This window comes from Hemitrygon akajei, chromosome 4, assembly GCF_048418815.1.
Source record: "Hemitrygon akajei chromosome 4, sHemAka1.3, whole genome shotgun sequence".
Lineage (NCBI taxonomy): Eukaryota > Metazoa > Chordata > Chondrichthyes > Myliobatiformes > Dasyatidae > Hemitrygon > Hemitrygon akajei.
The window spans coordinates 155,632,312-155,646,858 of NC_133127.1; the positions used below are offsets into that span (position 1 = coordinate 155,632,312).

The 14,547-nt window shown below is 37.2% G+C and overlaps 2 protein-coding genes across 4 annotated transcripts in view; one reads left to right on the top strand and one right to left on the bottom strand.

Moving 5' to 3' along the window:
* Positions 1-7,983, bottom strand: part of cryl1 (crystallin, lambda 1) — an 81,127-nt gene extending 73,144 nt beyond the window's left edge. The window contains exons 1-2 of the mRNA XM_073043696.1: positions 7,637-7,983; positions 7,403-7,510 (exon numbers count right to left, since the gene is read on the bottom strand). Coding sequence (XP_072899797.1) covers positions 7,403-7,510; positions 7,637-7,677 — 149 coding nt within the window. The 5' untranslated portion in view covers positions 7,678-7,983. The remainder of the gene's footprint in view (positions 1-7,402; positions 7,511-7,636) is intronic.
* A 72-nt stretch (positions 7,984-8,055) lies between these two features.
* Positions 8,056-14,547, top strand: part of ift88 (intraflagellar transport 88 homolog) — an 86,915-nt gene continuing 80,423 nt past the window's right edge. Inside the window, exons 1-4 of one of the 3 annotated variants that reach the window (XM_073043694.1) lie at positions 8,056-8,133; positions 11,268-11,368; positions 12,907-12,969; positions 13,855-13,911. In XM_073043694.1, the coding sequence (XP_072899795.1) occupies positions 11,285-11,368; positions 12,907-12,969; positions 13,855-13,911 (204 nt within the window). In that variant the 5' untranslated portion in view covers positions 8,056-8,133; positions 11,268-11,284. Of the gene's footprint in view, positions 8,134-10,064; positions 10,347-11,267; positions 11,369-12,906; positions 12,970-13,854; positions 13,912-14,547 lie in introns of those variants that run through there. The other 2 variants (XM_073043692.1, XM_073043695.1) reach the window with 2 other exon arrangements.

Sequence of the window (14,547 nt, forward strand, 5' to 3'; positions counted from 1 at the left end):
GGAAGCTCAGACTCCCAGCTATCAACTTTGAGCCCGAGTTCCTTGAGCAGCCAGCACTTGTCACCAGGAACCACAGTGAGATCCACCAGTTCCTACATCATGTAGCAACAGCTTATCACCTGATCCTGCATCTTCCTTCCTTCATTTAATTAGTTTAGTTTGGTGACTCTTTATTCAACCACCACAAAAGCTGTACCCGCTACACAAATGTGCCTCCTCACTGAAGTCTCTTCAGCCAAAGTCGGTAAACTCCACCCTCTCCGCTGGTAAACTATACCGCAAAGTGACTTTTAGTCCCACCTTGTTAGGCCTACAACAACTTCACCACTATTCTAATTATTGGTTCGCTTTTTTCTTTGAAAAACATGCCAAGTACCTCTATTACTACCAGTGAACTGCTCATGCAAAGATGAAAAACCAACTGCCCAGAACAAGGGGTAGGCCGGAAAAAAAAATCCCTTTTCAGACCTTGTAAGGCGATCAAACGCAAGTTATATAAACTGCCGCTTGTATAAAAATTCACTCTTAGGGAATATGCGTAACTATAAAATGTATACAGAGAACTAAACTAGTTTAACAAGGAGAAGAATATATTCTAGGTGGGGTACTTCAGTTTGTACATCGGGGGGTGGGGAAGAGGGTTAGTACAACAGCATTGACTGAGCATTGACCAATTCCTGAAAGATGGCTGTCATTCTGGATTTGCAACTTTTAGAGCATGAACCAACCCCTGACATTATCCTGACCGATTTTCCTGGAGTAGATGATAGTATCAGAAGTAACCTCTGTACCAGTCTTTGCAAAGACAGTTGTGTTCAAACCAAGAAGACTCCAACATGTTGTGCTAAAGGGATAGGCTCAGAACAAACCTGGCAGTGTAAAATTGGACATTCCTGAAAAGCAGAAACTCACACAAATGGAATCTGAATCTGCATGCCCCGGCATATCTACAAGGAGCACTGCCTCAAGAAAGCAACAACCACATCAAGGTGTCCCACACATCCAGGCCATGCTCTCTTCTCCATCAGGGTGGTGGTACAGGAGCCTTGAGTCCCACACTACCAGGTTCAGGAACAGGTATTACATTACAGCCATCAGGCTCGTCACACACCTCAAATCTGAACCGATTCCATAACCGACAGGCTCAGTTTCAAGGACTCTACCCATGATCTCAGTATTATTTATTTATATATAAATATGAACAGCTTTGTCTTCTCTAGCACATTGGTTCTTTGTCAGTCTTTGTGTGTAGATTTTCACTGATTGTATTGTATTTCTCCATTCTACTGTGAATACCAAGAAATCACAACTCAAAGTAGCATATATGACATACGCATACTTCTAATAATAAACTTACTTTGAACTTGAACTTTGAACCACTCCAGTACAACTACAGCACTAGCATTTATCTGACAATCTGGAAAGTTGCCCAAGTTTGACCTGTTTACAGAACACAGCACAAATCCAATCCAGTTAATTACTGTCCAATCTATTCTCAATCATCAGCATTCTGATGGGAAGCCATCAAGAACAGCATTCAAAGTTCAATCTAAAAAACACACACACGATACCCCCACCAAACAGCATCTCTGAACCCAGTCTCTTCCAAAGAGGGGAGTGTTGAGCATAAGCAAGTACAATTAACAGCAGGTTGCACACCATCTTGATTTGGAAAAAGAAATCACAGGTCCCAAATGCTGGAACTTGCTGCCCAACAGAAGTTGGGAGCACTTTCATCAGAAGGACCCTTGTACTTTCAGGCAGTGGGTCATCAGCAGACGCTGATGATGATCCAGGATCTCAGAAAAGGCTGAAATATCCTGCAGCACTGGCAAATATGCCTCTTCCTGTACAGTATCAGTAATTCAACAAAAACCGCAGCAAGCTCAAAAACACATGACCTCTATCCTTCCAGTCTACGCAAAAACAGGAACAGAGCAGCACAATTTGTATGAAAACGACAGAAATACTCTGAAGACAGGGACAGAAACAAGGAGAATATTTCTTTTTTGTAATTTATTTTTTTATTGAAGTTCATCAGACAAACATTTCCATAAGATGTATTTCAGACATTGTACATATATAATCATATATATCACAAATCTCCACAAAGTATTTATCTGAGGTATATACTTACAGAAAAGAGTGGGAAGAAAAAAACAAGCAAAAGGAAAGAACTATGTACAAGTAGGGAGGAATCTTTTTTTACAACAGATTCATTGATTTGTGAGAATAAAATCAGGCCTATGAGGCATTATGTAGTTAAACCATTTTTCCCAGTATGAATCAAATTGTTCCAGCCTATGATTAACAGATGCTGTTATCTTCTCCATTTTGTAAATGTCCATTGTAATTTCCATCCATGTATTTAAAGTTGGGCTCTCCTGTGATAACCATTTCCTAGTAAGAGTCTTTTTACCAGCCACCAGCAGTATATTCATTAAATATTTATCTCTTTTCAACCATTCTTGAGGTATATATCCAAAATATATGCTCTTACTCTCTAAGGGTATTTTACATTTAAAGATGTCTTGTAGGGCATTGTGTATCCCCTTCCAATAGTTTTTGATAACAGTGCAGTCCCAAAAAATATGATAATGATTTGCATTTTGATTTCCACAATTTCTCCAGCAAACAGGGAGGTTACTATCATAATGGGATTTCTGAGAGGGTGTAATAAAATATCTTATCAAGTTTTTCCATCCAAACTCCCTCCATTTCTGTGAATTGGTACACTTCCATTGATATCTCCATATTGTTGTCCATTCTTCCTCAGATATAATTATTCCTCCTTCCATTTTGTTTTAATGTATGAAGTTAAATATGTTTTAAGATTTGACAACCCCTTATACATGATTGAAATGATTCTACTACCGTTATCTGAATTATATGCTTTTCTAAATAGCTCTATCAAGCATGTACTTGCCTTGGTTACATTTTTAAGTGTCTTATTAACATGTCGCATCTGTAAAAACCGATAAAAATCTTGTTTTTCTAATAAGTGTTTTTCTTTAAGCAGTTCAAAACTGACCAGTGTACCTTCTTTCATTATGTTGCAAAGAACTATTATTCCTTTAGCTGTCCAGTCCTTAAATCTAGCATCCAATTTATTTGGTGTAAAATCAGAATCATATGCACACCATTTAAGAATTGCAATATCTCCCTCTAGATTATATTCTTTTATAGTGGTTTTCCATATTTTAAGAGTCAATTTCACACATGGGTTATCAATAGTATTTATGTACCTTTGCAGGTTGTTATCAGCCAAAATTGCTTGTATGGGGATGGGAAGTACCTGCTCCTCAATGTTTTTCCATTGAGCGTCATATGACGGGTTGCACCAACATATCACAGCTCTCAACTGTGCTGCAAAATAATAATCTCTAAGAGAAGGCAAGCCCCATCCCACAAGGGGAATACCTCATGTCAGAAATCAAAGTTTCTACCAAAGAATATTCATCTCCCTAACATTCTCACACTTTACTAGCACATTTAGTTTAAATGTGACTGTTCCAACAAAGTCTTGGTTAACTTCATAATTGCACCCACCTTAAAACACACCACCAGTAAAAATTAAACATGAGGAAATATGCAGATGCTAGAAATTCAAGTAACACACACGAAATGCTGGTGGAAAGCAGCAGGCCAGGCAGCATCTATAGGGAGGCCCGAAACGTTGACAGTGCTTCTCCCTATAGATGCTGCCTGGCCTGCTGTGTTCCACCAGCATTTTGTATGTGTTACCAGTAAAAACTATTGCTTTGCCTTATTTCACAGGGAGTCCCAATTATTTTTCAAATGCTCTCACGGACCCATAACCGACATCTTAACTGGCAGTTTATGTGGATATTTCAGAATCGGGTTTATTATCACTGGCATGTGACATGAAATTTGTTAACTTAGCAGCAGCAGTTTAATGCAATACATAATATAGATGAAAAAAACCAATAATAAGTAAATAAATTATGAAATATTGAATAGATTTTAAATTGTGCAAAAAACAAATAATATATATTTAAAAAGTGAGGTAGTGTCCAAGGGTTCAATGTCCATTGAGGAATTGGATGGCAGAGGGGAAGAAGCTGTTCCTGAATTGCTGAGTGTGATCCTTCAGGATTCTGTACCTCCTACCTGATGGTAACAGTGAGAAAAGGGCATGCCCTGGGAGCTGGGGATCATTAATAATGGATGTTGCCTTTCAAAATCCCACCAGAGCTTTGCCCCTTTCCCATTTCAAACTTCCATCATATAACTGCAATCCTCCATTTCTGATCTTCTGAGCATTCTTGATTTTAATTCTTCCTTTTAGTTGCTCTTTAGGTCTAATCCCCATATTCCTTAGGAATAGAATTTGATAAAGCTTTGACTCAATTGCTTTAAAATCTTATATCACAATCATTTTTATTTCCTGAGCCATATTGTTTCTTATTGTCCCAACAGCAATATTCTCAGATATAATACCTGTATCTGAAAATTATACTCCATTTCATATAACACTTTTTAGGAAAGTTAAATAAACCTTGGAGTTGGTACATTACAATTCACCAAAATTATAACAGATATTGAACTAGTCAGTTTTTCCCCTTTCACCATCAATTTGGTTTTAGTCTTGTCAGGAGGGGAATAGGCTCAGAGTAGATATTTCACATGGGTTGGTATAGTCACTTAGAGGAAAAAAAGTTAGTAATTTCATTAAATATAGCAGGCAGATAAATGCACAAGGTGAATATAGAGCAAAATTACATATTTTTTAATTCACTTTGTTTAATTAAAAAGCAAATAAACTCAAACTTTAACTTGTGGAGTTAAATACTGTTGTAAACTAGAGCAACTTTCCTTTTCCTTATATTTGACCCTATTTATAGAGTTTTACTACAATAAGCAACATATTTAGTGCTCCTCAAACTTCTAAAAGAGATACAAGACCAGCACGGAGCATTAAACCTACTAGTTCAAGATCTGTTATATTTTGGTGAATTATAATGTACCAACCCCAAAGCTTATTTCTCTTTCTCAAGAAGCATTAGATGAATCTAAGTACAATTTCCAATACAGATACTGATATTCTAGATACCAAGACTATATATAACTGAATGCAAATCTTTCAATTTTGGATTCTAAATTTATGGAAATAAATGCTATATTTTACTCAGTGTTTCATGTTAGTTCAGGTAGTTCAATGTAAATTCAAGGTATTTCCAATAAGATAAATTCTTTAGATAAATTAACTCTTGATTAAGAGAACTTCTTTGATAGCAAATGGATTGTCAGAAAGGAAACAAAGGATTAAAGTATGTTAGCTTGGGTTTTGTCTGTTGACAAGATTAGATTTCTAAAGCAAACCCAAACACAGATTATTGATTACCCCTAGAACAAATAACACTACAAAAGAGGTATATTAGGTAATCAATTAGATTCAATAGCCACTCGACAAAGCATAAAAGACATCATTGAAGACTAACACTCTCTTCATTCACCCCCTCTACCCGAGAGAAGTCAAATATAACGGATATCATCATTTTTTGAAAAATTGCTTACTACAAGAAATACTTGGGCACTTAGTTAATTTATCAGCTCTTAAGGTAATCTGATCCAAAATTAATTGCAGTCATAAACACAGAAAAGCTTGTGACTGTAAAATTATAATTAACTAAGTTGATGCTTAATCACTTTGGCATAAATTGTAACTTACCTTTGTAACGGGTTGTCAATGATTTCTTTCCACTAATTGTGACATTACTCACATAATCAAGTGTTATTAATTTTGTTTCTAAAGTTGGCATACAGTTATTCAATCATAGCTCATTTTTCTGACTTTGACAATTGGCCAGGGGACTAAATAGATTATGAAGAAGCAGGTTCAGATCCAAGATTAAAAATACATACTTAGCCAAGGCTCATACAACCAATTTAAGCATTATTAACTCCTAAGTGTTAACAACATGAAAATCTCAGGCAACAGTTCTATGTGAAAAGTGAACAGTAATGGATTTGCCTGTTTCTTTGAGTGACACTGCCTGTTAGGACACTATTCCTAGTGCCCTTCTCAGGTAGACTACATTCCTCAACTCTTTGATGCTTTGTCTAGCAAACGAGCTTTCATTAAACAATTGAAAAGCTAAATTAGCAATCATGTTTATTAAAATGCAAACCAGGGGTGTCAAACTCATTTTAGGTCACGGGCCGGATTGAGCAAAATGCAGCTTCATGCGGGCCGGATCAGTCGGACGCGTGCGAACGCAGCTTTCGTTGCCTCCGTTTTTTCAGCCTGCTCTCATGTGTCTCAGTCTCCGCTATAACTACAAAGTGTTTCACTTTACAAATTCCGTTTCTTATGAAGAAGACTGCCGAGCAAAACTGCCGAATAAACACTAAAAACCCTGAAAACCTGGTACCTGAATAAACTCAGCATTAGCCATATCATACGCCATAGGCGCTTCGATTACTGGGGCCAGCTTTAATAGTAATTAGATATTATCTCGCGGGCCAACGATAATTCCACCGCGGGCCGGATTTGGCCCGCGGGCCTTGAGTTTGACATATATGAGTTAGACTAAACAAGAGAAAATCTGTAGATGCTGGAAATCCAAACAACACACACAAAATACTGGAGGAACTCAGCAGGCCAGGCAGCATCTATGGAAAAAAGTACAGTGGACATTTTGGCTGAAACCCTTCAGCAGGACAGATGACCAAGCCTGCACTGTTCCCTTACTATTGATGGTGAGGACCTACAAATACCTGGGGATGCACCCGGATGACAGACTTGAGTGCAGCACCAATACAGAGGCTGTGTACAAGAAGGGCCAGAGTCACCTTTCTGAGGAGATTGGGGTCCTTTGGAGTATGCAGGCCTCTCCTTCATATGTTCTACCAGTCTGTTTTCACCAATCTCCTATGTGGCGGTGTGCTGCAACAATGGTATCAACACGGGTTATGCCAACAGGCTCAATAAACTGATTAGAAGGCTGTCTCTGTTATAGGAGTCAAATTGGACACACTGGAGGCTGTGGTCGAACACGGGACCCTACTTCCCTGCAATTCTGGGCCATGTTTCTCACCCTCTGCACGCCACCTTGGCTGAACAGAGGAACACTTTTAGTAATAGACTAAGACAATTGTGCTGTTCCAAACAGCGCAATATGAAGTCATTCTCACCCTCGGCCATTAGGCTGTATAATAAGTCAAGTTATATCCAGGGAAGTGATGACCCCCTCCTGTTAGACTGTTTGAGGTAACTTAGTTTTTATTCTTTCTCCTCTTCCAATATTTTGTATATCTGTGCCCCTGTAAGGGTACTGTGACCCTGCAATTTCCTTAGGGATCAACATAGTACCCATTTATCTATCTGGAATGCAAACTGCAAGCGCTAGTGACTTCCGTATGTCGCAACACACCATACCTTATACTTTCGATTGCACAGGTCACCTGCTGATGAACCGTGTCATGCAAAATTACTCGGTACCCAGCACTCGCAAACAACATGGCCCAGTTCCGTCCAACGATTCCACTGGTGAATAAAATTGCATAAAAGAAATGTATTACAAGTATTGCAACATATAACATTAAAAATATAGATCCCTGAATCTTAATGAATAGTGCATTTTCCCACAGGAGCCTCAAACAATACAATTACCTTCCTACGATTAAAATGTTACCCTTTTCACACCGGTTCATGATCACTTTTTAACGATAAGATTTTTCGACAGACCAGCAGTACGCAACTCCTGGGGCGCCCTCAAATAGCGTCAAAACCAACGTGAAAGCCCGTTGGCCAACAGCTCTTGATTGGCAGATCAAAATCGGGGCTCGCCAGTCGAGCAGGAGGTGTTACTGGGAAAGAAAAAAAATTAAAACTTGCAGTCATTGGAAACAAACCAAAATAGAAAATATTGGAGGTATTCAATATTGGCTGGATGGTAGGAAGTAGACGGTGATGATGGAAGATCGAGAGGTCCGTGATTGTGCACCAGGGTCGATGCTGGGCTCATTGCTATTTATCATCTATAATTAATGATTTGTATGAGAATATATGAGTAATAGTTGTTAAGTTTGCGATGTCACTAAAACAGGTGGTACGCAGACAGTGAAGAGGAATATCAAGAAATGATTGGCTGCGTAGGTGGGCAGATGGTAAATGGAATTTAATGGATAAGTGCGAACTGTTAAATTTTAGAAGGACAAATCAAGGTAGAATTTTTACAATGAACGGAAGGGCTCCGGATACTGCTGTAGGACAGAGTGACCTTAGAGGACAAGTGTATAGTTCTCTCAAAGTGGAGTCACAGTTAGAGAGGACAACGAGGAAGGCTTTTGGCATGTTTGCCTTTATCAGTCAGGGTATTGCATATAAAAGTTGGGAGATATGTTGCGATTGTACATGACTTCGTGAGGCCACACTTAGAATATTGTGTTTAGTTCTGATCACCTTCTAAAAGGAAAGATGTAATTAAACTGCAACAAAGTTTTATGAGGATGTTGCCAGGATTCAAGGGAAGAGGCTGGGTCTTTGCTTATTGGGTGCAGGAGACTGAAAGGTGGTCTCAAAGGGGTATGTGATATCATGAGAGACACATATAGGGTGAGTGGTCTTTCCCCCCACCCCATCGTTGGGGCATTAAAAACTAAAGGTAATTGTTTTAAGGTTAGAGGTGAAAGGTTTAATAACGACATGAGGAGCAACCCTTTTTTACATAGTGCATGGTAAATGTATGGAATCAGCTGCCAGAGAAAATGGTTGAGGCAGATTCTTCAGAATTACAGTATGCAGGATGACAGGACAATTTGCCATTAATCTACAGTCCATGCCACCCAGGGACTTGGGCTATATATTTTTTCTTTGTTGCTATGTTTCTCTGCTATCATAACCATATGTACAATGTGCATTATGTTTTGTGATGCTGGTTTATATGTTTTGCACTTTGGCCCCAGAGGTATGCTGTTTTGTTTGGCTATATGCATGGATGGTTAAATGGTAATTGAACTTCAACTTAATGAAAATAAAAATTATCAATAGGTTGAATAACTATTTGCAGTAGAAAATGAGATTGTTGGACATCCTTAGAAACAAAAATTTAACCTTATTTCAAAGTGAGCACGATTTCAATGTTTAAGAGAAATTTGGATGGGTACATGGATGGTAGGGGTATGGTGAGCAGGTCAATGAGAGTAGGCAGATTAGATAGTTTTGGCCTGGACTAGATAAGCCAAAGGGCCTGTTTCTATACTGTACTTTTCTTTGACTAAAGTAAGTTTATTATTGCACTACATACATTTGAGGATTAATTAACATTAAAACACAATGAAGATTATGGTCATAAGGAAACTAACAACACTAAGGAAGGAATTCCAAGTGTCTGAGACTAGTTTCCATCAAATTCATAGAAACTTATGGCAATTTGGAGTCCATTTCATCCATCACTTCTACAATGGACAGGACAGACTTGCTCTGAAAGTGATGTAATATAGATTCATTATACTGATTCCTGTGTTGCTTGATGAGAATTTTAGTAAGTTTGAGCTAATTTGGTCAATGCTCACTGGAGTTTAGAAGAATGGGCAATGGAGTTTAGAAGATTATTAAAAGAATTAAACTGATTAGATGTTCAAAACTGATTACTCAAATTAGAGAAGTTTGAACTAAATGCATAATCTCAGGATACGGTGTTTGGCGATTTGGATCTAAAATGAAACGACAGTCTTGATTTAAAGGGCTGAGAATTTTGAAATTCTCGATGCCGGAGGATTTTGTTTGTTCATTCGTGGAACATATTCAAGTTTGATGCTGATAGGGTATGGCGAACTAATTAAAAGGAGGGCAGGCTCAAAGAGCCGTATCCTATTACTTGTTCTTGTTTCAAAATGCTTGGTCAATTGTTAACTTAAAATCTGATACTTTATAGTTGTGTTGAGACATATGTGACGTGCCCGGTACAATGTATAACTTGGGAATCATCTTAACGTGATGTATAGATATATTCACATAAACGGATCGATTTTCTTCCTTTCTCCATCTCTTCTCCTGAAGTATCCATACGGATTCATGGTAACTCCCGTAACCATGAGATTGGATGATGTGAATGTGATCTTTCTTCCGGCTCTCAGTTCGTTTACTCGCCGGTCTCACAGCAACAGGACGTGGCCTACACCTTCTACACCCGCAGCCAATCACAGCTGTCCTTTCATCCAGAACCCCGCACCTCGTCCAATCGACTTGCTCAATTTGTCAGTTGACCTAATGGCGCTTAGCATTGTGGGAAGAGCGCCCTGATTGTCGGATCGCGACCGTTCCGCTTTGGTTTGATTTATTTTTAAAAAATCTGTTGGCGGTACGAGTGACTACAAAGGTATTTACGACGAATAGATTTATTATTTCCTATTCTTGATTGCGCAGTTTTTAAGGGGGAAGGTTTTCAAAAGTGGCACGGAGTTTGTCTGGAAGTTAGCCCATTTCATAACATTATATAATGGAAGAAATGCGTTTATTGAGTGTTATACACAACCTGGTTCGCTCTATGGCAAATAGAGTCCTATTGAACAATGAGAACATAAAGTTAAACTGAGCATCGCATGCTTCCACAAATAGTATTGTGAAAATGGAGACAGGAGAGACAGCGGGTGCCTGAAGTAGTCCAGAGGAAAGTACTCGACTATCCATTTCCGTCCGTAGATGCTGCTCGAATCGCTGAGTTCATCCAGTGGAAATGATCATTTTTATCTCTTGTGCTATATATGTTGGTTAGCATATCAGAAATAACTTACTGGTCTTCAAAACGGAATCTTTTGCACACTGTTGAATGCCATGATTTAAATGATTTCTGATGTTGCAGTTCTTACTGCGCAGGCAAGTCGACTTGAAATTTTGTACCTAGTGTTCTTGAGTGGAGGCTATGATCTTTGATACCAGCCCAGGCGAGACACAGATAATGTTTAATAAATAAAATGTGTCTTGGCCCCAATTAACGCCTATGCCCTTAATACCATACTCTTAAGAGTGGCATCAGTTTTTATATAAAACTGACCATAAGTAACATCATGGAAAATCTACTAATAAAATTTAAAAGCCTTACTTGTAACAAGTGTTCTCAGTCAGTGCACTAGCTAGTTTGTGGAACCCCAAAAACAGTTTGCAAATGACATTTTTGGGGCAATGAAATTAATTAGAATCAGTATTGGTAAAGATATTCCTGTATATATCACTGACAAAAATTAATGTAAATTATAAACTCCTTTGGTTCCAACATTGGATTTAACTCTGTTTCTGTTAGTTTCACAGGGTGAAATAATGGAACATGTGCATTTGGCAGCACTAGATGAAGATGATTTGTATTCAGGATACAATGACTACAACCCAACTTATGACACAGAGGTAAAGTCTTTTTTTGGTGCTATGATCAGTTTTCTGCATTGGATATTCCTGTGCTTTGTTGGGATGATAATATGTCAATGTGAGTAACTGAACTTGAATGGCAACCTTGATATTGACCAAAATGCAATGCAATATTTTCAATAACCATTGGCTGACAATTTGCTAATTGTGACACCACTAAGACAAGTGCTTGTGCTGCACTTATCTTAAGGATCAGTCTGATGATATCTTCCGATTTGTCTTGTTCCCTGAAGCCTAGCATGTTGCAGGGCTTGTGCTCACATGAGTAGGCCAGAACTGCATTCATGAAATGCTAAGAAAGCCTTTGTAAAGATTTTATTTTGAAAATGCTTCCAAATGTACCTAATATTCAGAAGCATTTAAAGGTTCAATAAACAATTAAAATGTTGCACCTTAAATAAAAATGTTTAAAGCAAGTTAAAACACTCTTAAGTTTTAAAACATTGCAACAAATGCAGTTAATGAGGAAAATTATTTCCTAATTCTCACTTTTCTTTCTTCTGGTTTGAAAAACTCTGTTGAAGTGGATGGGCTTGTGAATTCTGCAAAAAGTTCAACATGAAACAGGCTCCATAAGTAGATTTCTCTGTATAAATTCTGTAAAATTCCTTCAAATTTGTTTTCCACGGAATTCTTTCATGCTGAAGGCATGGGTAACTTCAATCACACTTTTCTGAACTCATTCCATGACCTACATGCATACTTTTAAGGACTCTTTGCAAATCGTGTTCTCAGGATTATTTTTTATTTGCACATTTTGTTTTCTTTCACACATAAGCAGTCTTTATTTATGCATAGTTTCTTTGTAAAGTCTATTTTATTTTTTTCTTGTAAATGTCTGCATGAAAATGAATCTCAAGGTTGCTTATGGTAATAAATTTACTTTGACTCTGAGTCCAGCTTCAGAACAGCCTACAGATTCATCAGCAAAACTCAGCTGGCAAGTTCAGGACTTTGGCATTCATGCAAGAGAATCCTTAATTTGGTGGCAGTCACAATGCTCCTATTTCCATGCAGAGCTGCCAAGATTTCTCAGTATGACTGCACCCTAAATAACATCACATTTACTATGTTTAATGGTTTTATAATTAGTTTTGGGAGACCGTTGTTGTGAATGTTTGGTTGACAGAATTAAAGATTGTTCAAATGTAAATAAATGTCATCATTTTGAAATCTTGAATTTTGTCAACAGGAGGCAAGCAGATTGAGAATTGGTTTATTATTATCATTGGTTTTAAGGTGTGGTTCAAAACTTTGTTTAGCATGCTTTCCAGACAGATCATTCCAAATATAAGTTGCAATTAGCATTTCATCTTTTTTCTAGAGTAAAATGAATGATTTAAATACAAGATTATTGCATATGCAATCTGATTTGTATTAGAAATACTTGAGTAATATTGCAATTATTTTCCATGGTACAATGCTTTTGTGTACAAGGCAAATGAATGTATTGAAAAATATGATTGTCATTTTAATGGTCTAGAACATTAAAAAGAATCTCTTTATGTTGCATATAGGAACTGGAGAATGATGCAGCTTTTCAGCAAGCTTTGAGGACTAGTCATGGAAGAAGACCACCTGTGAGTGAATTTTGGGAATAACTGTGGTTGTGTGAACAGATAAAGTTCTTTAAGTTGAGTACTAATCTCTGTCTTACTTCTCCTATCGTTTGACCAGGTTTACCAGTGAATTCTTTAAAGATTTTGTTTTTGGAGTATTAGACTAGTTCATGTGAAAATCAAAAAAACCTATATGCTAGAAACTGAAAATGTTGGAAGTAATCAGAAATGACAAAGGGACTTTGACTTGACATGTTTGCTGTTTCTCTTCCCACAAATGCAGCATAATTTGTTGAGTATCTCCAGTATTTTTGTTTTATTTTAAATGTTTACAGCTTATCAATGTTTAACTCTTCTGTACTGCAGTGATAAGCTTCAGAATTTTCTCATATAACCAAGGGTGGCACAGCTAGTAAAGCTTCAACCCACAGAGTTCTAGTCACTTGTGTTCAGTTGTGAACGTTGGTACTGTCCTTGTAGAGTTAACACATTGTACCTATAACTGAGTGGGCTTATTCCCAATGCTCAGTTTTCCTCCCAAAGACATGGTAGTAGATTAATTACCCTCTAAATTTGGTTGATGTAAGTGAGTGGTAGTATTGATGGGAATGTTGAAAGGAAAGATTTTATCTCACTCAGTGTTTTTTGTTTGGCTTATTGACAAAAGATACTTACAAGAAGTTAATGGTAACTCCATCTGTTTAGGAGCAGTGTGTTTATTTTGTTTTGGTAATTCTTATATGCTTTTCATATTGTTGAAACAACTTGTACTTGATGTATTCTATGTTCACTTTGCTGCTAACTAGCATTTATTTATTCTTCAGAGTTTAATGAAATGAACTCATCGATATGCAACTTTTGAGTCACCTTTGCAATGTTAAATGTGTTTTAAAAATTGGTTTCTAGATGACTGCAAAAGGACCAAATACTGCGGCAGGTGCACGTTCTTTTGGGAATATGGTGGTATGTGCAACATATTAAACTATCTCTGGAATAGTTTGTTATTATTGAAAATGATTTCATCAGTGGTCATTTATTGTTACTTTAAACTGCTTTCAGCTTTTATCTATATATTATAACAAAACTTTTAGAGAGACCATCTTGGGTATCATTGTCTACTTTCCCTTTGTCCATCATCACTCAACTTTGCCACACTCCAAGTGCTATATTTAACCTAAGGACATGAATAATTTCTATGCAAATCTCTACTAATACCACTGATGGATCTGAAAATGGGCTAGTGTAACTTCCCTTCTAAATCAAAGCTGGACTGTACTTGACATCTGTCTGTGAAGCATTTCTGAATTAGGGCTTGAGTGTATGAGTGAACTTGGATCCTACGTTGAGTGGACCTTGCCAGTTTATTTTTTTGGAACATTTAAGGAATGCCGTTTGGGACTTAATCTTCAAAATAGAGTGATCTGAAATATGACACCAGATTATCAGGTTGAAGTACTGATTATTTCAATTCAAATTGTATATTTATAATATAATTTTCAATATAACAAATTGAATTATTTTAAAATGGGACAAAATCATGAAATAAAATTCTCTTTTTTAGAAAACAGTAACAACATATCTTACATATAGTATTATGTA